The sequence below is a fragment of the Euprymna scolopes genome, chromosome 38, assembly GCF_053919585.1.
Source record: "Euprymna scolopes isolate OS-2025 chromosome 38, ASM5391958v1, whole genome shotgun sequence".
NCBI classification, from domain to species: domain Eukaryota; kingdom Metazoa; phylum Mollusca; class Cephalopoda; order Sepiida; family Sepiolidae; genus Euprymna; species Euprymna scolopes.
This window is the reverse complement of record NC_136519.1, coordinates 9,079,718-9,101,825: the sequence shown is the minus strand read 5'-3', so window position 1 is coordinate 9,101,825 and position 22,108 is coordinate 9,079,718. Positions and strand designations below refer to the sequence as shown.

The 22,108-nt window shown below is 31.3% G+C and overlaps 1 protein-coding gene across 1 annotated transcript; it reads left to right on the top strand.

Moving 5' to 3' along the window:
* Positions 1-1,069: 1,069 nt before the first annotated feature.
* Positions 1,070-21,830, top strand: LOC145263066 (ATP synthase subunit beta, mitochondrial-like). The gene is made up of 10 exons (XM_080119923.1): positions 1,070-1,391; positions 3,758-3,937; positions 11,034-11,208; positions 13,344-13,465; positions 14,512-14,696; positions 15,670-15,828; positions 17,180-17,302; positions 17,514-17,726; positions 19,911-20,112; positions 21,694-21,830. Exons 1-10 carry the CDS (start codon positions 1,274-1,276, stop codon positions 21,786-21,788), a joined length of 1,572 nt encoding a protein of 523 aa, XP_079976049.1. The 5' UTR covers positions 1,070-1,273; the 3' UTR covers positions 21,789-21,830.
* The last annotated feature ends 278 nt before the right edge of the window (positions 21,831-22,108 follow it).

Below are 22,108 nucleotides of genomic sequence, written 5' to 3'. Positions count from 1 at the left end.
TCTTCTCCGCCCAGCTCAGTTATCTCTGTGGAAACATGCATACAACTCGAGGAATGAGTTGGTGTAAGGGAATTAATTCCTTGAAAAAAAAAAATCAGAGTTACTTGCCCCTCTGCACCAGTTTAAGGTCAAAGAATGAATTAAAAATATTTTTTTGATATTATTCAGGGCAATGCCGATCAAGAATATACCAACTTTGTGGATGCTTGTTTTGTAGTTTTTGACTTTTAGTTGAACATACACACAGACAACTGCTCTTTATGTTAAAGATTTCTAATCAAATAAAAACATTTATCTTTAATGCATACCCGTATTCTCTTCCTTTTGTTGGCATCATGTTCTATTTATTTTTATTGCTTTTGAGGGTCTGGTACACTGGGCATTATGATCTGTGCCCTACACAACGGGAAATGTGTACACCCCCTTACTACAGCTATAGGTAACTAGCAACTTGTGTTCAAGTACTCGTATACAAGTATCGTGATTGAATGTTAAAAACCTAAAATTCTGACGTAAAAAGAAAGTGGACCTCGTAATTCTCACTTTCCTTATCGTTTTCCTTATCGTGTCCTTTAGTTCTCACATTCCATGGACGATGGTTCTGACAAAAGAGGAAGAATTGCTGTTTTCTGGGTCATAATCTATTTCATTTAACATGTATTGTTGGCAAGTTTTTGACCTTGAAGTAGTACCGTTTTTTTTTTAGCTCCTTACATCAAGTGGCTTCATGCCTTGTTTGGAACTATTTCTATTAAAAAAAAAAATTGCATTCAAATTTTTTTTTTTTTTTAATTATTTTACTCCGCCTCACACACACACACACACACACCACACACACACAAAATGAATGCCAAGCAACTTAGAATAAACTTCAAAGTACATAAACCATCATGAGTAGTTTTTTTGGTTTTGTATAGTCTAACACCTTCAACTAAAAAAAAAGTAACATTGGATAAGACGAGGTTACGTTAAAGCTAGGTGACCTTCCGATTGTCGAAATAACAATCCGTAGATACACGCATCTGTCCGTACATTACCGAATTAAAACGAACATCAATACACGTTTTTAAATACGAAATAAATTTTGAATAAGCCGCAGTTTTAATATTAGTCTTAGAAATAGAATTAAACCAAAACGGTTTGAAATTAAAAATATGCTTTTTGAAGACAAGATTTTATAAATTACGGAAGTTCACGAAGTCGGCGTTTGCGCCGGCTGACGTAGTTGAAGTGGTAGTGTCACGTGACCAGTCCTCACCGTAAGTGATCAGCCATGTTGCAAGGTGTACGGCGCTCTTGCTTTGGGGCCTTCAGGGCTGTAAATAATGCTCTTTCGTATTCAAAAGCATATCCAACAGCCCTAAAAGCATCTTCAGTTTACGTTACAGCACGTAAGTTGCTTTTTAAGAAAAAAAAAATTCACTCCGGTTTTCATTTTTTTAAATCTAAATTTCTTACGCATGGTCATTTTTATTTTTTTTTTTAATGGAGGATGAGATGTCGAACACCCTCCTTTTTGTAAAGGCATAAAAATACATAAAAAGATATTAAAAACTCTGAACCGTCTTTTTTTTTTTCTCTATTTCGGATTACAAGTATTTTAAAATATACTTAAGTCCTTTATGATATATTCGTTGCTTGGTATTTATCTTTTTACCCCGCTGTAAGATATCCGATTCTACCTTCTCCCATGACCTTCAATGTCCTTTTGTGAAATCGGTGTTTTTTAAAAGAAAAGAAATTAACCGAAAATTTGTTTATTTTTATTCACGTTAATATTGATTTAAGAGTTAGTGATCTCTAATTAAAAAATATTAATTTAATTTGTAAAATCACACTTTTTCGTTTTGTAATTTAATGTTGGTTACAAAAATTTTGTTGCTGTACTTTTTATTTCTTAGGGATTAAACTCATTTTTATGGGTTAAGTTGTTTTTAATATTTTAAAAACAAATATATTTTTAATATTTCCTTAATTATTAAGAAAGATCAAATAAAACAATTTAACAAGAATTGTTGGATCAATCAACATTTAAGTCTTTGATTTAAACATTTTTTTTTTTTTTTTTTTTAGAAAAATGTCTTCAAATATAGTTTTAAAATTATATTTAATAATATGAAATTATTGTTTTAGTAGTTTTATATATATTAAAAAATCTGGTATTTATGGAGAATACGGACCGTGCTGAAATAACGTTAGAAACTCCTTAATAGTTGTAGGGAGGGGGGAGGGTGTTTTGTAACTATACTTTCACCTAACAATTTAATAAACAAGATGCTATGAAAATTGAATTTAACTCGAAAATTCTATGTAAAATAATTTTAAAAAAAATAATTAAAAAAATAATAGTCCGTATTTTGCATAAGTAAGTACCACATATTGGTATTTATTTAAACAATTGTTAATGAAGGTCATATAAGACTACTCATCAATATTGCCAATAATTCAATTCTTGCAAAATTTTAGAGTATACCTTTTCTTTTAATTGAAAAAAAAATGTAAATATCTTAAGTCTCATATTTTTTCCAATTTGAAAATTTTTAAATAAAAAAAACTTAAAAAATATAAAATTTAGCTTGAGTTATGTATAAAAACATTTAACATTTTTAGATACGATTTTTAAAGATAATTTGTAACCTTTTTGACCTTTTTTTTAAAGTCCTGAAATTAATCGTCGTTAGTGCTTAAGGATCGTAGTTTTAATATAAAACAATGAAAATTGTAGAATATTGAACCTATATCCCATAATATGGGTTTTCAATTTTGATCCCATAAAGACTTGAAAATGTCCTTTGGAGAAAAATGCTTTACAAACTTCAAACTGCTTCTGCCTGAAAATAATTAAAGGACACTGTATCTTCAGTTCTTTGATATAATAGTGGCACCACACTTTTTACAATCCAGGAGCTCAGGCAAACCATAATACTTAACTTTGGGTTTTCAACTTTTAGAAATTACTTACAAAATTACGGGCTACAATGTACCCCACAACAATCGGACCAAGATCTCTGTAGTAGTATCTGTTCTGATGCTTACACTTCACTTTTTCTGTCCTCGGTCAGTGGGTGAGAAATCCTTCGAGACTGAGACAATTTTAATTTTTGTTTCTATCCAGAGTGTCCCTTTTTGGGCAGCTCTAATATTCCCCACATTAAAAACCGGCCTTGTGTCTAACTCTGCCCTCCTAGGGAGGCAAGTAAATAGAAACCGTGAATGAGGTACGCAGTATCTTCCACATTGGAAAATAATTTTGAAGCTTTTAAATTAAAAATGCTTTCTTGCTAGAATTAAAGATTGTTTTTCTATTTTGGGGCCTTTAAAAAAAAAAAAAAAAAATGAAGGTTTATTTAAATCCAAATTATTTTGTTCTAGTTGGGGATGAAGCAATAAGCATCCGGTAGGATGCCAGACATTCTTCCGCTCTCATGCATTCCAACCGAGAGATCTTAAGATTCTAACTGTCCTTTCAAATGCAATTATATCTTTTGCTCTTGGTTCACCGGTAATATTTGCTAGGTAGTTTTTTTTTGTTTTTTTTTTAATTCTTTTTAACGAGTCCGGTTGCTCTTATAATTTCGGGAATGGAGATTTCCTAAACTATTTTATTGGACGTTGGAGTGATTTTATAAAATTACTGTTTAAGAAAAATTGCATTTTATTTTTTGATGACTGTTTTAATTTTTATTCATAAAAAACTTTAATCCCACTTTCTATCTGATATACCTAGATGACCTCTTTCCTTTTCTCTTCCCAAAAGGTAAATCCTATGGCACTGAAGCGGCCAAACCAGCGGCTTCCGTAACTGCTGGTCGCGTCGTCACTGTAATTGGTGCTGTGGTCGATGTCCAGTTCGACGATGCTCTACCCCCAATCTTGAATGCCCTTGAGGTTGTCGGACGAAAACCACGCTTGATTCTCGAAGTTGCTCAACATTTGGGTAAGTCTCTTTTTTATTTTTTTCACCAAAAGCAACCCCACCCCTCCCTCATTCCAGAAGAACCGAAACTCCAAATCTCGTATTTGTAAAATTCACATCTTTATTTAATGTTTCCATCAATGTAACATCCGACTTTCCTTGCGTTTTTTTATTTTTTTTATTACAAAAAAAGAACTCCATCTGTACGGCATTTAAAATTGAATCCTTTATTTTAACAACCATGATAACGTGTTCTCATTCGGTGTCGGTCATAATAGTAAAAAAAAAAAAAAAAAATTTATTAGTGAATACCGCCTGTAATATTAGCATAATCATGTCGAAATACCGATTCTTGTTAGATCATCAAAGTAAAGCAACCTTGAGCTTGGTCAGTACGGGGGGGGGGCATTTTTGACTACAAGGCATTGTATGCGAAAGTATGTTGACAACTCTGCAAAATCCTCTTGATAGGATATATATATATGTGCGATTGTGGGCCGCTTGCGAATTAAAGTTTCCCTAGAAAACTTTCTCCTTTGGAGGAAGCTGGCGAAATCTGCCGATGGTGAATATTTTGTTAACCATCAATTAGATGTATCAGAATTTTTGTAGGAATTTTTGACACCCCTAACACGAAACTGAATAAAATATTTAAAAACTCGTAATTTCTCTTTTAAAAGTGGGTTTATTCAGGTTATATAAAAAGTAATAGAAATATTTTTTTTTTTTTAAAAAACAGTAATGAAATTGAATTTATGAGTTCAGTATTTTTCAATTTTAAACTTTTAAAAAATCTATCAATTTTTCTATTGATTCTATTTTTACGATATTTTCAGGGTCAATGTGAAATTTTATGCTCTTTCCAATAAACCGAATATAATATTTTAGACAAACCTTTTTATTTTTTTTAAATTCACGCCCCCCCCCCTCATTTTGAAATGCCTATTAAAAGTAAATACTTAATTTACTCACCAAAGTTTTATATATCACAAATTGAAGATAAAAGATCAATAAATATTCAAATTTAAAACAGTGTTTTTTAGAAATTTACCTGTAAAGTCTGAAGTTTAAAACGTTTTTCAAAAACCACTTTTTTTTTTTTTGTTTTAATGAAACCTTGGTCCTTGCTCCTTTAATTGGGGAAAAAAAAAAAAAAATAGGTTTGAATTACATTTTTCGAGTAGTTATAAGCTTGGAAAGACGGGGTCGAATTATTAAATATTTTTCACAAAGTTTCTGACACTCTTAAGATCAACTGATAGCAGACAATCGCTTAGAATTGATTGTTAACCAATGTCTTAACCATGGTTCATGTAGTTAGTTTAAAATATCAATTAAGCCTTATCGAAAAACAAACAAAAAAAAAAAAACTCTGTGCACATGTTATTATAGAAAATCTTTTTGAGAAAATGCCAAGCCTATTTTTCTGTTTTAAACTTGAACTTTGACCTGTAACAAAATTGTTTTTGTACGTGGGCATTTCATTTAAAGTTTCTTTTAATTCTATGAAATTGTATTGATAAAGAACCAGATTTTCAGATTGAAAAAAAAAAGTGGCTCGGTTTTTTAAAGGGGTGTTCAGTTTTCTACTTAAGTTAATGACCCACTCTATTAGTTAATTAATCTTTAGCAAAAAAAAAAAAAAAACTCAAGCCATTCAAATTGACGAGTAAAGTCTTGTGTAAAATGCTTTAAAACTACTTTTCTTTTTCTCTATTGAAGGTCAAAGGTTACATAAACTAAAACGTGAATGACACTCAAGACGAGAACAGTAATCTGAATAATACAGATTGTCAATCGTCGTCTCATAAATTCAGAAATATTTCTCTTTGCATTTTTTAATGAGAATTAAGCCTTTTCTCATAAAATGACATTTTATTGCTTTTGGGTGTGTGTGGAAAACAACTTATCGGCTTAGAAAAATTTGAATATTCGTTACGGAGTTTGTAAAATTTATATCCTTTTTTATGGTTAAAAATTTTAAACTACATCACAAAGAAATTGAAATGGATGTTTTGATTTCTCAAGGACACTTTTTGTAATGGAGCTAAGAATAACCTTGAGATTGTGCATAGCCAATGTCATGTTTGACTAGTCCCTCAATTAGCGGCATCTACTTGTTTATGCACACATCCTGGATGAGTATTTTAGATTAATTTGGATTTGCAAGTAATTCCCTTATTGGCTTTTATCATGGGAGGTATATCTGCTCTCCTGCATGTGAATAGAAGGCAGTATCTTACTATGAAGTAAGATATACCATGTATTTTTACACACACACACACACACACACATATATATAATTACTAATGGTTTCTTCGAACATATTAAAAGAAAAATGAAGAATTGTATTTTCAATATGAGGTAAAATAATTTTTAAAAGGGCGAATGACTTTAGTGAATCTAAACAAATTTAAATCTTTAAAATTTTATAACCACTGTCAACAAAATCCCCCATTCTCTGTACCTAAAATCTAAACGCAAATTTCATGAACAAAGGGTTTTTGTTTTTGTTTTTAATTGTGGAACTCTGTACCGCATTCTTGTTGATTCCATCCCTTTAAATAATCAAATTCTACCAAATTTCTACCATTATCATTATGCTGTTGTCTCAGTCTTGCATGTATTAACCTCTATCCTAGAATAACCTTCAGGCCTTGATAATTGAGTCTCTTTTATTTAAAAAAAGAAGGCATTCTGCAGTAAGGTTCCTTTTTATTTTAAGGATATAACTGATAATTGCCCTAGTGATCCCCAGATGAAATCTGAGGACAATTTTAATGGGATCTTTATTGAAATTTACTGAATTGTTTACTTCATAGCAAGAAACATATTAGAATACTTTTCCTAGGATGGGTATAATTTTTTTATTTTATCCCCCCCCCCTTTTTTTTTTTTTTTTTTTTAATGTCACTTTTTACAAAAAGATGCTCATGTTACTAACCTTGTTACCTAGAATACATAAGTTCAATAATTTAGAATTCTATCAAGCACATTATTTGCACTCGAGCACACTGATCCTTTAAAAAAGTAATTGGTATTATGCCATTTCATGTAGAGCAATTCTTTTTTCTATCAAATGTTACAAAATGTATTCCAAAATTTATGATCAACTTTTTAACTTGAAAAGATATCAGGAATTTTAAGAAATGTGTAATACCGTATATACTTGTGTATAAGTCAATGTTCATTTTAAGACCAAACATTGTCATTTTAGGTATTACCTGTGTATAAAGTTGACTAGATTTTAGGCAAGTAAATGGTTCGTCTCCTGTCCTGGCTCTTTTTTTTTTTTTTTTTTTTTTTTTTTTTTTTTTTTAAGACATAAGTTGTCACATTGTAATGTGAACGCATGCATTAAGTGTCATTAAATAGTTATTAATAAATAGTTAATATTATCATTTATAGGATTTTTAATAGTGAACTTAGGGCAGAACGACATTGTAAACACATTTCCTAACCTACTAAAAAAAACTGCCACATCTAAAGAGTGAACATTGCGAGAGCTATTCCAATTATTATTAAACCTCCCACTGAAAAACCATACACTGCAGTTGGATCTGGAAGTAGTGCAATTAATTACTAGGATCACCGAGATATATATATATATATATATAGTGCATAAATAAAATGGCGTTTTCTGTGTTATGATCAAGCGCCAAATCGCTCTCCAGCATTTCCAAAAGCATTACCTATGTATAAGTTGACCACCAAAAAATAATCTTAAAATCATCTCCAAGAAATTTGACTTGAACAGAAGTATATATGGTCACACACATACACTTGTTTCCTTCCTCCATTACTAGTCTTATGTTATTGCCAAAACAGTGAAATTTTGGCATATGGCCATTTTGTCAAATTTTTCTATTTCTTTGCATATAGTGTTTCACATGTATATATTAAGATTTAACTTTTAAAAATGCAGTTTTTTACAACCCTGTTACATATTTCTGTATTCTAATAAACTATAATTTTATAGCAATGTGATTCTTCTCTGGACAATGAATTTTTACTTTCCATTTGGTGCCACAGATTATGAAGCTCCCTCTAGAAATGTCTAATTTTTATATTTTCATATCTCCACAAATGACAAAGCTTTAACATGTCTGTACTAAACAAGTGTCCTATTATGTCATTGGATAAGAAACTCTTAACTGATAACAAGTCATGTTTTTTAAATTGTCATCCTCTAGGTATTTTGAAGAGTTGATACAATGAAACAGCCTGTCAATCCAATGTATATAAACAATTTCATTCACAACTCCTCAGTGTGGCTAGACATGGTATATCAGTCTCAAGACTTGAAACTCAGTTGCTAAGGCATGACCAACCATGAACACTTGTCTGATGTCTTATCAGCTGAGCTAACTCACCTACTACCAAGAACAAAAATGTATCGATTTTAAACAAATATATTTGTTTATAAATTCTACGATACTGATCACCAAACTCTCTTTACAGAAGAGTACTATACTAAGTGGAAACCATTTCCTAAACTATGTAATATACATTATTTATACATTTATCAACATTTCTGCCTTCACATTTTTATTGAATCCAACATAATACATTTTTTAAATAAGATCACATTGCAGAATTGGTGGTTTAAACAATTGGCTTTTTTAAAACTTAGTTTTTGCAAGAAATGATGCTAACATTTTCATGCTTAGTTTTCTTGGTATATTTGAGATATAGCAGTTCAAAGTAAACACTTCTAGATAAGCACTGAAAATATTAATATACATTATTTGTATTGAACCAATGCTTTATAGATTATCTCCCTTCTAATATGAAGATGTGTGGTTTGGTTTTAGAGTTGGTTGACTCCAAATAGTAAATGGATTTTTATATTAGTCATATTTGCTGACAAGTTCCCCCTTTTTTGTTTTGAACTGCAATATTTTACATACATCTCAAATAAAATAAGCACAAGTTAGTTATCTGACCATTTCTGAGAACATGCATCTCTGGAATTTAGTTCTGGTTATACGATGTATAGACAAATAGTTTTTGTTCAGTCATGACATTGATGAGTGATATTTTTTAGATTTCTGTTCAGAAAAAACAGTAGCCTAGCCTACATTTTGCCTAGTTAATAACCAATATTTTTTTTTTTTTTTTTTTCCTTAGTAAATCTTTTATAATATACTTTTAAGAGTGTAATTTCTCTTCCTTTCCTTGATATATTGATCTTACCATGTTGTCAAAAAAAAACTTTATGGCGTTATCTACTTGTTAGGATACATTTTACCCAAGCAATCAAAAAATGTAAATTGGATTGGGGTGGGGTATTTCTATTGCAGGTTTTTATTTTTTTTTTTATTAGTTACTTGCATATCTAAAGAAAATATCCAATTTTTCTGTAATGAAAGGAAATTGTTGTTAAATGCCTTATTTCCTTGTTTACCTTCATTAAGAATGGTGAGAAACTTGCCAAGTGAATTCAATTATTGTTGCTGTGTTGACTACACGAGTACAATGATCCAGATATTGGATACCAGAATTCACCACATATATGATAGAAATTTTTTACTGCAGGTTTTCATCACCGTTTGTCACAAGTATACTTTTAATTCTTCTGAAACATAAATTAAATGTAAATTGATTACTGTCCTAAAAACGTTTTCATGAAGTGGAGTAAATGTTCCAAAGGTTGTTATATTATGAATATTGTTCTTTGAACTACAAAAGCTGATGACATTGTATTAAAAAATGAAAGAACATTATTTGCTTTAAATTGATATTTGTCATTTACAGAATAGATTTGATTCTAATGGATAAGATTTCTTTTTCTCATCCAACTTAAATGAAATGCATAACTTTCATTTAACATTTTGTAATTTACTTGATTCAAATAACATTTAACATAGTTTTTTTTTAATTTGAACTTGTACAGTATTAAAATTTACACCTCCAACTTTGCTTCTGACCAGCAAATTTTTATTTGTTATTGTGGTATCATGTTATTAACAATATAATTTAAAAACTAACAGATGAAACGTTTTTGAATAATTACCTAACATTCAGCTTTAATGTAAACAATTATTTAAAATATTTTTTTAACTTTATTAGTCACCTTCTATACAATTTGTCTCAATCTTTTATTTTAAACTAGTAAAACTTTTATACTCTTGCACATTCGTTTGATGGTTTCAAACATTAAACTGCTCTAATTTTTAAGAGTTCTATGTACTGAATTGAAATATAATTCAGTCTTTGGTTTGATTGAACAAATTCGATGCTAGTTTTTTTTTTTTTTTTTTTTTTTTTTTTTTCAATAAATGAAAACCGAATGAATCAAACATTCAATTCTATATTTTTTTTTAAAACAAGTTTTAAAAATGAATTATCACTTATGAAGACCAAAAGCCACTAGAGAATTAGGATTAATAAAGTGAATGATTGCCATTTGAAAGATAAAGAATAGTGAGAGGATTAAAATGAATAATGGTATAAGCTAAGTTTGATTACATTGTTTATGTATTTTGAAGAGTTGATACAACGAAACCGCCTATAAACAGCAATTTCATTTCACAACTCCTCAGTGTGGCTAAACATAGCGAGTATGTCAGTCTCAAGGCATGACCAACCGTGAACACTTGGTACCTGATGCTTTATCAGCTGAGCTAAAATTTAAAGAATTGGTTCATCAGATAATCTTTTCGTTTTGCAAGAAGCAAATATAAGAAAGAAAATTGTCTAAAGAAATTTTAAAATGATTTTCTGTTTAACTTTTTAGACATCTTTGAAGGAAATATATTTTAAATGACAATTTTATATTTTTTAATAATTTCAAACTTTTTACAATTGTGTAATTTCTGTAACGTTCAGTGCATTGACACATAATGCATAAGATGTTAAGTAATAATTAATTCTATGCTTGTGGGGGTTGAATCCTCAGTATGGGCAATACTAAGAATGCAATTAAAATTACTTAACCCAATCTGCATCTACTTTAAAAAATAAGATTACAAAGTTAAATTAGTAAAAACGAGATGTTTACTGCAATTTTGTCTTAAAATGTTACTCTGATGGAATGAGTTATAGGATTTTTGAGTAAAAGTCAAACTTTTCTCACGTTTGTTTGAATCTGAATAGCAAACCCTTTATTTTTCAGGTGAAAATGTTGTGCGCACCATTGCTATGGATGGTACCGAGGGTCTTGTGCGAGGAGAGAGCTGTATTGACATGGGTGACCCTATTAAGATCCCTGTTGGTCCAGGAACACTCGGAAGGATTATCAACGTCATTGGTGAACCCATTGATGAAAGGGGTCCAATTAACACTACGCAGTAAGTTACATTTGTCTCTGGTCATCTATTGTGCTAAAGTTTATAATAAAATCTTTGGTGTTAAATGCATCAATTTAAATGAATACAGCTTAAGATTTGTTATTTAAACAAGCTCCTCGTAATCAAAATAGTGTGACCTTGCACACGGATTCTTTAAGTTTTAACCACATTCTCTATTTAAGAATTTGTTCTAAATATTTAAAATGTAAGATTTTAAAAATAACTTTAATGGAGGCTGTAATGGTTTACTGGGTTGAGAATTCAAATAAACTTAAATCTGTCATTCACTTATCTGTTAATACTAGCAGGGCTATCCAGTGTTTCCCAGGAGGAAAAAGTGTATATTTTTAAAACTTTCATTTCTTTACCATCTGTCCATTTCTCTATCCTCTCTCTCTCCTAATCCTCCTCTTTCTCATCCAAATCAATTCCTCTTTAGTTTGATATATGCACGACTTTTTATATTATAAATTCTTTGAAAAACAAGTTAGCATCTTTCCAAATTAGTACATAACACTAAAAACCTGCTTCCCCAGTTGACTCACAAAATGGGTAAAATTTTCTACATTTTAGATATTATACATCTAAGGAAACATAAGAATATATGAACTTTGTGGGGATTTGTTTTGTAATTTTTACATTTAGCTGGACACCACTTGTCTTCATATAATAGATTGACAACAATGTGAATATACTTGACAGTTCTGACTAAGATTCTTGTTTCATTTGATTTGTCGTTGGAATTGAAGAATCCTGTATATGTAACGGCCTTAATTTATAACGGCAGGTCTTTGAAGTGAGGTTGTGTAACCATGCCTATTCCACTCTCTTGATACCCCCACTGCCCCAAACAAAAACACTGAATTCTATTGTTTCAAAATGAAATAACTTTTTTGGTTCCTATCCAGAGTTCAACCTTTTTATAAAAAAAAACAAATGCAGAAAAATTTTTGTACGCACTATCACTGAACGAAAATGCCATCAGGGGTTCTACGGACAAATCAATCTTTTAATTGACCTTTGACATCTAAAATATTTTCATTTACTAGCCAAACCTACATGATTTTTAGAATATGACGTCTTTGTTCTGTGACAAGTACTTATGCTATAAAAAAAAATTTTCAGTAGTGTAATTCTAAATATACATGCAATAATGTTGAATTTCTTTGGTATTTTTTTGTAAACGTTTAAAACGAGTGTCATTGTTTATTCAAAATAGAAGACATTTTTCACTCAGTAATGAGCTTTGAAAGATTGTTAGTGTAAAAAAAACAAAAAAAAACAGTTGCCAAAAGATAAGTTTTATTATTTCTAATCTCCACTTGAAAAAAATTGCTCGCAAATGCAATTGTTTCACTCGTAAAGTAAAGCCCTGGTCGTATTCCAAAAATCGTGTAAATTGATTTTTTTTTTTTTTTTTTTTTTTTTTTTTTTTTATATATATGTATATTTTGGCATTACAAGTTTGATTAAAGCTAACAAATCTAGAGTCAAACTAAGTCGTCTCCCTTGGTTTCCAAAACATTGTGAATCTGTCTCGCTCCCTTAAAATGACTTTCGTTTTAATAAAAAAAAAAAAAAAAAAAATGATCAATTTGCGCAATTTTTAGAATGACATTTTCTTCATTCTGTAACTGGTGCATCATAATTTTTTTTTTTTTAACAAGCACCACTTTTTGTTAAATGTAAAAAAATAAATAAATCAAAGCTTAGTTTTCATGTAAATTTTTAACTTCTAAAATGTATGCATAAACATAACTAAATTGTGCAATTCTTTGGACTACTTGAGTGTCATTTTCATGTTTCAGTTGATGTAACCTATGATATTCTAAAGGTGTTTCTTCTTGTATACTGGGAGTTTTTCTGCTGAACATTGAGAATTTGCATGGAATTTTGAAATTTCATGCAGATTGCAGAGTTTAATATGCACCTGAAGAAGGTTGAAGTTACATTGTAATAAACTGTGAAAATGACACAAAATGAGGACAGTAGTCCAAATACAAATAAATCCTTGTCTCTAATTTAGAAATGTGACTGGATTAATGATTAAATCTTGGTAGAAATTTTTGTCTATCTTTATTTGATATGTAAACAAGATTTTTTTTTTTTTTTTTTTTTTTTTTTCCCCCCCTAAGCTTCTCTGCTATTCATCAAGAAGCTCCACCATTTGTTGAAATGAGTGTCCAGCAGGAAATCCTGGAAACTGGCATCAAAGTTGTTGACCTTCTTGCCCCCTATGCTAAGGGAGGTAAAATTGGTAAGTTTTATGTTTATAAATATACAAATTTCTATAGCTTCAGAATATGCATTTCTGTCAGTTCAAACCTCCAACTCCTTCAATATATGCATTGAGCTAGTGCATCAGATTATCTCCGTTTTTATGCAGTGTTTATTTTGCAAAATTCCACGTTTTGAACTTATCATAAATTAGCAGTGACTAAATGAATTTTTATTGAAAGTATTTTTATTTTACTTGCACGAATTTTTAATATTTGTAAGATTGAACTTTTTTTTCTATAGAAAATGAAGTCCAAGTGCAACTGCTTTTTTTTCTAGCAAGTGATGGTCTTGCAACTTTATAACCTTTCCATTGCCAGATTAGTTTACTAGGAGGTCGACAGATGTTTCTGCACGTAATAAGTCATCTACACTTCATTTAGTGGTGATAGTTTATTTGGAGATTTTGTTGAAATTTAACATTTTATGGTTGCATAGGCAATTTCAAGTGGTGGTTGATTTCTATCAGACATCTTGTTTCTAGAAACTCTTGGTAGTTTAGAGGTATGATAGCTATATAATTGGTTGGTTGTATTCATAAATTACAGTAAAATCAGATGGTCCTATGAAATTTGCTGGAAAATGTTTGATGAATTTAAAAAAAAAAAAAAAAAAAAAGTTTAAGGTAGAATCATTTTACTTTTGATTTACCCTGCACATTGTGTGTATAAATATTATACGATTTCATATGTATGTATGTATACGTACAAATAACACTTACCAAATGGATTAAAATTACATTTTCTGAGTTTTTTTTTTTTTTTTTTTTTTTTTTTTTTTGTCCTAAGCCTGCCTGCTATTGGAGATAATCTAATTTATAAATTAAACAGGTTGATAAAATTATTTAATTTGGTAATCCCCCCCCCTCCTCCCCATTTAGTTATATTGAAAGCTTACAAAATTCTTTTTTTCTATAAATCTTCACCCTACAAGAATTTTATAATGGTTACATTTTTAGATTTTTAGTCTAAATTGTTTGTTTGATAGAACTGCATTTTTTAATGTCTGACATTTGTTTCTTTTCAGGTCTTTTTGGTGGTGCTGGTGTCGGCAAGACCGTACTGATTATGGAGCTGATTAACAATGTAGCCAAGGCTCATGGTGGTTACTCTGTATTTGCCGGTGTCGGTGAGAGGACACGTGAGGGCAATGAACTTTACCATGAAATGATCACATCTGGGGTCATCAGTCTCAAGGATGACTCCTCCAAGGTTAGACACCAAACTTATTTCTCTCAACTTTAAAACAATATTCCTGCATGATTGGCCAGAAGGGCACATTGGTTTTAGTGTTTTATGGGATCTATTAAGTTTACTCTCTAAAACATTTCAGTATGAACCTCTTAACCCTTTCCCTCCATTCCAGCAGAAATAACTATTTGGCAAAATTTTTCTTCTCCGACAGAGGAGGGATTGGACCTAGTAATTCACTCCTGTTTGTCTTTTCACACATTGTATTTTTTTTTTTTTTTAAATGCACAAACATTGGTCATGGTAAAAGTAAGGTGTTTTTGCCAGAACGGATTTTTCAGGATAACTCTTTCTTTCCCCCCCCCCCTCCCCCTTCCATGCCACCCAGAATAGGGATAAAATTAACCTCGATCACACCTTGGATTTGAAACATTTTGCACAAACATTAGTCATGGTGAAAGTAAATATTTCACTCGTGGAGAGCATGTTCGACTTGTTTGAAACTTTTCTAATATTCAATAATCCGACTCTTGATTCCTTCCCAAACCTCTGACTCTGCAATTCTGCTTTATACATTAGATAATTATATTATATAAACATTTTGCACAAACATTAGTCATGGTGAAATTTAATTTTTCACTTGTGGAGGGGACCCCGCATGGTTGGCTTGTTATATTTTCCATCTAAAATATTTGTTGTGAAAGCTAAGATTTCAGACGATTCATGAAGAGGGTGGGGGTGTTCAATGACATTTCCTTCAAGAATGACTTCCTGTTCCACCACCACATGCAAGCTCTGTTTTTTAAAATTCATTTAAGTTATTTTTTGCAGTGTGTGAACAAACACAATGGGGGTGGGGTGCTCAATTTCAGTTTTTGCCACAAGCATCTTTGCCATAATTGATCATATAGAAATTTTGTTCATACTGTTTCCACATTAAATAATCCTGAAAGGTTGGATTATGTCATAAGCCTAATTTAATTTTATTTTGCAGGTGTCCCTTGTGTACGGTCAAATGAATGAACCCCCAGGCGCTCGTGCTCGTGTTGCTCTGACTGGTTTAACTGTTGCCGAATATTTCCGTGATGAAGAAGGACAAGATGTGTTGCTCTTTATTGACAACATTTTCCGTTTCACTCAGGCAGGTTCCGAGGTAAGCAAGTTATGGATACTTACGACTTTTTTTTTTTTTTTTTTATGTGGATAATTGTAAGTCTAGTTCGATTTGCAACAATATAATCTTTTATGCTGTAGCTGAGTTAAACTTTTTTTATGTCTTTTAATAGCATAAGTAATTCTAAAATATTGCTTAGTTCTGGAATTGAGTTCGAAAAATGTATTTTCATTCTGATTCTCAAATTGTAATTAACGCAACAAGTCCCTGATCTCTTACCAGCTATGCATTTTTTTTTCTCGTCCTTCTCACCGATTTCATTTCAATAGATTTTTTTTTTTTTTTCACATTTGGACATTTCTCTTTTCTAGTTTACTAAGTTTTTGGATACCATAAACATGTAAACTAGATAGCAAAATTCTTTTACTTTTATATTCAAGAAAAGAACAAGTTGTTTATCCAGAACACACATTGGTCACACAAACATTACTCACTCCTACATGCTTAGGCAAGAGCAACCACCACAATGCGTAACATGTCAGAAGACCTGCACAATAAAACCTTTGTGGAATGTGGAGGCTATGCTACCATGAGAAAACGCCACCTAACATCCAACAATATGAAAGACATTGAAAAACATCTGCAGACAACATTTCTGAGATCAAACTATACCTAAATATATAACATCAAGCCCTTGCAAAAAAACTTTCAATTAAAACAGATACCCCCCCCCCAAAAAAAAAACTAAACACACTTAAATAAAACAAATTAAAACAATCTTCAGCATTAAATGGCCCAATGAAGGTTAAATAAATAAACCAACCTTTTATATTCATAAATAATATAGAAATGAAAATTACTCGTAAAATTGGATGCACCAATAAGGTTGTCCCAAAAACAAGTTGTGTGTGCGTGCATGCATTCATTATTGAAATGAGAAGTGTTACTGATTTTATTGGTGAGATGTTTTAATTCTAATTAAATTGATGCTGTGTAATTTTTTTTTTATATGTATTCTAAACATAAATACTATCTTACCTTTTGGAAGGTTTTCAATCTTTAAAAATTTTTAAAAATGAAAAATTAATCTAAAGCCCTTTGATAGAAAATAAGTACATTAATCTCTTGCAATCAGCGTATTAGTTTTCTTTCAATGAGTCCACATGAATCCTACTTTAGGAATATTTTTTTTTTATCATGAAACACTTTCGAGGATTTAAAAAGAAAACAGTATATTAAATCGTGGCTCCACAGCAATGTTGGTATATAAAATGTTGGTATTACATTCTACTCATGTTCATAAGGATTTCTAATTTGTAACAATTCTTTTATGTAAAATGTTTTCAAATGGTGAACTGGCTTGAAACCTTGTCAAATAAAATTCTTGTAGGTGTCTGCCTTGTTGGGCCGTATTCCATCAGCTGTAGGTTATCAACCTACCTTGGCCACTGACATGGGTGGCATGCAGGAAAGAATCACAACCACCAGGAAAGGTTCTATCACTTCAGTACAGGTAAGACCCTTTCCCTTCTCTTGACGGATAATTTTCTCTTTATTTTAAAAGAATCAAAATAATACCTTTTTCTTTATAAATAAAATTATTTAATATCAAAGTCCACTTAATTCCACGTAATCTAAGATTGTGTTGTATTTTAAAAATCTCTATTTTCATTTTTACTAATAAATAAATATTGGTGGATATTTACTCCTTCCCTCTCTTATAGGCTATTTATGTACCTGCTGACGATTTGACTGATCCTGCTCCTGCCACCACTTTTGCCCATTTGGACGCCACCACTGTGTTGTCAAGAGGTATTGCAGAATTGGGTATCTACCCTGCTGTCGATCCTTTGGATTCTACCTCTCGTATTTTAGATCCCAACGTAGTTGGCGCTGAGCATTATGAGGTTGCTCGTAACGTCCAGGAAATCCTCCAGGTAAGTTTTTTTTTTTTTTTTTTTTTTTTTTCCCCTCCTCCCCCCTCGCCTTCTGAGGTTTTGGACCTTCAGAGGAAAATAATCGTGTCAATCTTTACTGAAATTTTGCTCAGGATGTGATTTTTCACAGTGCAACTCTATTATGCTCTTTGAACAATGGCAAACAGGAAGGGAGTGCGGCAATTATCAAGGCATCTCTTGAATGTGACAGGAAAATCCTTTAAATGCCTACATATGTCCTTTTATGCTTCCTGAGTTTGTGGCTTCAAAAGTATGGGTACCACCGATACAATTTATGTTTCAATCAGTAAAAGTGTATTGAACATCTAGATCTGCTCCTTGATCCGTCACGAATGTTTAATACGATTAATAAGGATGTGCCGAGAAGATATTGGGTAAGTTTAGATGTCCTCACTATCAATAGTGTTAAACATGATCGCATAGCTGCACCTATTTTGTTTTCCATTTATTTTGCTGTAACTCTTGTCGTTGACTTTCAATAACTGACAAAGATTTGTATCTTCAATTTTACATTGTCAACGCTTTTAGATTTCAAGGACATTCTTTGTTATTCAGGATTTTTTTTATGCAGATTGTGGATATCTTATTTCGCTTGCAGAGTGATCTGCAAAATGTTGTTTTGTGTAAGTGTAGAATTGTGGGTCCTGACGAAGGATAATATTTGGCTTGACCTGATAACCTCTATCAAGAACTGAATATATTTGAAGGTCACAGGCTCTAGTGAATTTTTATGTATTGCCAGCAGGGCAGGGTTATTCCGAAGGCGAACAGGCTAGTATGTTTGTTATTTGGAAAAGCAGATGTTGGCATCATGTGATATCAGATTGGAAACTAAGATCTTGTATGCTTGTGAGACATGGACTACTTACAGAGCTCATGTTTGCCTGCTAGAGCGTTTCCATTAGAATTGGTTTGAGTACTTAATATCTGACACCAAAATGCTGGGCTAAGCTGCTGTTCCAAGCATTGAGTCTTGTAACTAAACATAGACTGTGTTGGATTGATGGTCTTCAATTCTCTTACAGCACAAACCGTGTAAGCAGATAAAGACTGTTTCAGACTATTTGAAGTGCTTTGGTATTGATATTGGAAAAAAGAGGGAGAGTGGTTGTAGGTAGATTATGAAAATAGCAATCTTTTTGAGAAAAAGATAAGAACACCAGCAGCTGAAAATTGCATCAAAGAAAGGCGAGATGTGATACTGCAAATGCTCGGAAATATAGAACGGCTAATATGCCAAGTTTGCTATTTCTTAATCGCTACGTGTTTGCTGCATTACTGAGTACATGCGTGACATAATAAAGCACAAAGGGTTGATTAAACTATGTTCCTTCAGCTGATCAAAATAGCTGTCACTTAAACCGAAAGAGCCACATGTATATGCCTTACTGTGAGATTTTACACCAATATCAAATTGATACACAAAAAAGTGATACTCTAAATCAAATAAGTTTGCTTATATATATATTAGTAAGTTATAAAATGTATATGGCGATTAAGCTACACTGAATATTCCGCGTTTCATCCCCTCTAGGAGTCTTCAGGCAAGCCTGAAGAATCCTAAAGTGGATGAAACGTGGAATATTCAGTGTAGCTTAATCGCTATATACATTTTATAACTTACTAACTAGCTCTACCTACGTATTGAGCACTTTTGAAGTAAATACTTAAAGTTTACGCATAAATCTATACTTTCGTATATTAATTTTATGTGAGTAAATTAAGTAGTTATATATATATACACACACACACATAAAGTTTTGTCATTTTCTGTATTTACTTCAATAGTGTTCAATATGATACAGCTATATAGTAAGTTATGAAAATATGGCAAGTTAACTACACAGCTTTTCAGGAAAAATTGTGTATAGCTTAATTGCTATATTTTTATAATTTAATATGTATATAAGATAATGCAATAGTTTGTTTTACAATTTTTCATTTTATTTTTATTTTTTTTTATTCCAAACTTTTAGTTTTATAAAATCTTTTTATTTTCCCTTTATACAGTTACTAGCAATATTGTGTGGTTGACCTAGGTTGGCTTCTTTGTACATTCTCCCAGACCCCCCCCCCCCTCTTTCTCTGATTATCTACCTCTTAAACATTTTGGAACCTGACATTTGTTTGTTCACATTTTTTCTCCCTGTATTTTAATTTCAGAATTACAAATCTCTTCAAGATATCATTGCTATTTTGGGTATGGATGAGTTGTCTGAAGATGACAAATTAACTGTCACTCGTGCCAGAAAGATCCAGAAATTCTTGTCCCAGCCATTCCAGGTTGCTGAAGTTTTCACTGGTTCTCCAGGAAAATATGTCCCCTTAGCTGAAACCATCAAAGATTTTAACTCTGTGCTTAAAGGTAAATAATTAACAATACATGTTTACCTTGTGTTTATTTATTTTCAAAACCCGTTTTATTTTGTGATGAAAAATATTTTAAAATCTTATTTCTCCTTCACAATGCAATATTTGTCTTGTGATAACTGCTTTAGGTTTTCAAAAATTGTCTTTAAATTAATTTTGAAGAGAAATCATTTTTCTGACTTTTTAAAAAAAAAAAAAAAGATTGTATTCCAAATTTATTCATATAAAAAAAGTGCCTTTGCACAAATGTGAAAATGTATAATCTGCATAATCATGTTGACACACTGGTTCTTGTCAGATCACGGAAATTAAGCAACGTTTAACCTGGTCAGTACTAAATGGGTGACCATTTGAGACTTCCAGATGCTGTATGTGCTCTCTGTTTATTTCAAAATAACCCTTGGACCACTGAAGGGAAAACCAATGTTCAGATGGGCAGTTTACAATGCCGTTACATCAATAATATTTGACGACGACTTTGTTACAAATGCTGCCAACAATCATTATAGAGCTAAAGATTCTTAGCTAATCTCACTCCCTTTTGACTTATTTCTGACTTTCCTGCCTTGATAGACACATTGTATGTAAACCCTTTCAGTGAACAGTTTGTAATTTCATTCTGAATTTATAAACCTTGTTCAGAATAAATTAGCAGGATTTTAATGTTCCTCTACAGGTAATTAAGGTTCCATTGACAACAATGTCACTTCCTGGAGTATATATGGACTTGCAGTTTCTAATGAGCAGACCTAATAAGGGTTGTATCTTTCCTAGTCAATTTGTTTGAGAAATTAAAACGGTTTATAAATAATTCAAACTTTTGACTCGTTTTAGAAATCGGATTCTTGTACTGTGGACTTTTGTTCCAATATGATGAAATGGAACCGTTTTGATCCAGTCTCATTCACAGTAGGATTCCTTAGAATGTTTCAATTTCTTTTCTTATTATTGGAACTAATTTTATATATGAAGAAGTCCGTTTCCTTTCTCGTTTATGTGATTTGATCGGCATACTAATGCTAAAGCCCTAAAATTAAGGGGAAATACGTTTTTAGCATATAATTTCAGTGTTATGCAAATTTATAAAGTCACTTTTGGTGACTTCACGCACATATTTCTAGAAAACTGTGTGGCAGGCAATGTATTAAACAAACGCATTTTAGGTGAAAACATTAGAACCTTGTGTATCATGTTGAAATATTAGTAAAAAAAATTCCAAAAATTAAAGAAAGATAATTACAACTAAAAATAGAATTTGTAGTTTTAATGTTTAAAGAATTCTGACAGACCAACTGACTTATCTCCCCTGATTTAAATTGGAGATTATTTCATTTTTAAATATATTCTGATATCAACGTAAATGTAGAGGTTTTTAAATTTTCTTACATCTAGCACATCTAATCATTTTTCTAATTTTTTTGGAATTGATACAAATTTCAGCATGACACAAATTTCCGCATAAAATGCATTTTAAAACACCATTCTACACTAGCACACAAAAAAAACTTTTTTTGAAGTTGTTGATTTCCTTTTATGTTTGTATTAAAAAAAAAAAAATTATTTTTTCTTCCCTTAGGTGAACAAGATCATTTACCTGAAGTTGCCTTTTACATGGTTGGTAATCTTGAAGAAGTCGTTGCTAAAGCCGAGAAATTGGCTGAAGAGCAGTAATTGTGCGCACCAACGGAATTAACGTAGGCAAAACAAAAAACATTGTACATTGTTGGCCAAATTTAAGTTCGTTTTCTGGCTCCGTAAAGGAAAACCCGTTCACCTGTGTAGATAATTTCATTGAGAAATAAAATATTAAAAAAAAAATTTTTTACTTGCATTTTCTTTTTTTTCTTTTCCCCAATTATGATTGATAAATGTTATTTTTTGAAGATGGCAGAGGGGTGGACTTCTCAATTGTAAATTGAGATGACAGCCCTCTGGAAGGCCGTTAGCAAATCTTAATAGTTGTTATAGCCATCTGTAAAATGAAATACGGA

Bases quoted from the DNA above. Each gene is read 5' to 3' on its own strand.
- LOC145263066 (XM_080119923.1), top strand. From the start codon at position 1,274: ATGTTGCAAGGTGTACGGCGCTCTTGCTTTGGGGCCTTCAGGGCTGTA. The intron at 1,392-3,757 runs GTAAGTTGCTTT...TCTTCCCAAAAG, and splicing joins TTCAGTTTACGTTACAGCAC to GTAAATCCTATGGCACTGAA. The intron at 17,727-19,910 runs GTAAGTTTTTTT...TTTTAATTTCAG, and splicing joins ACGTCCAGGAAATCCTCCAG to AATTACAAATCTCTTCAAGA.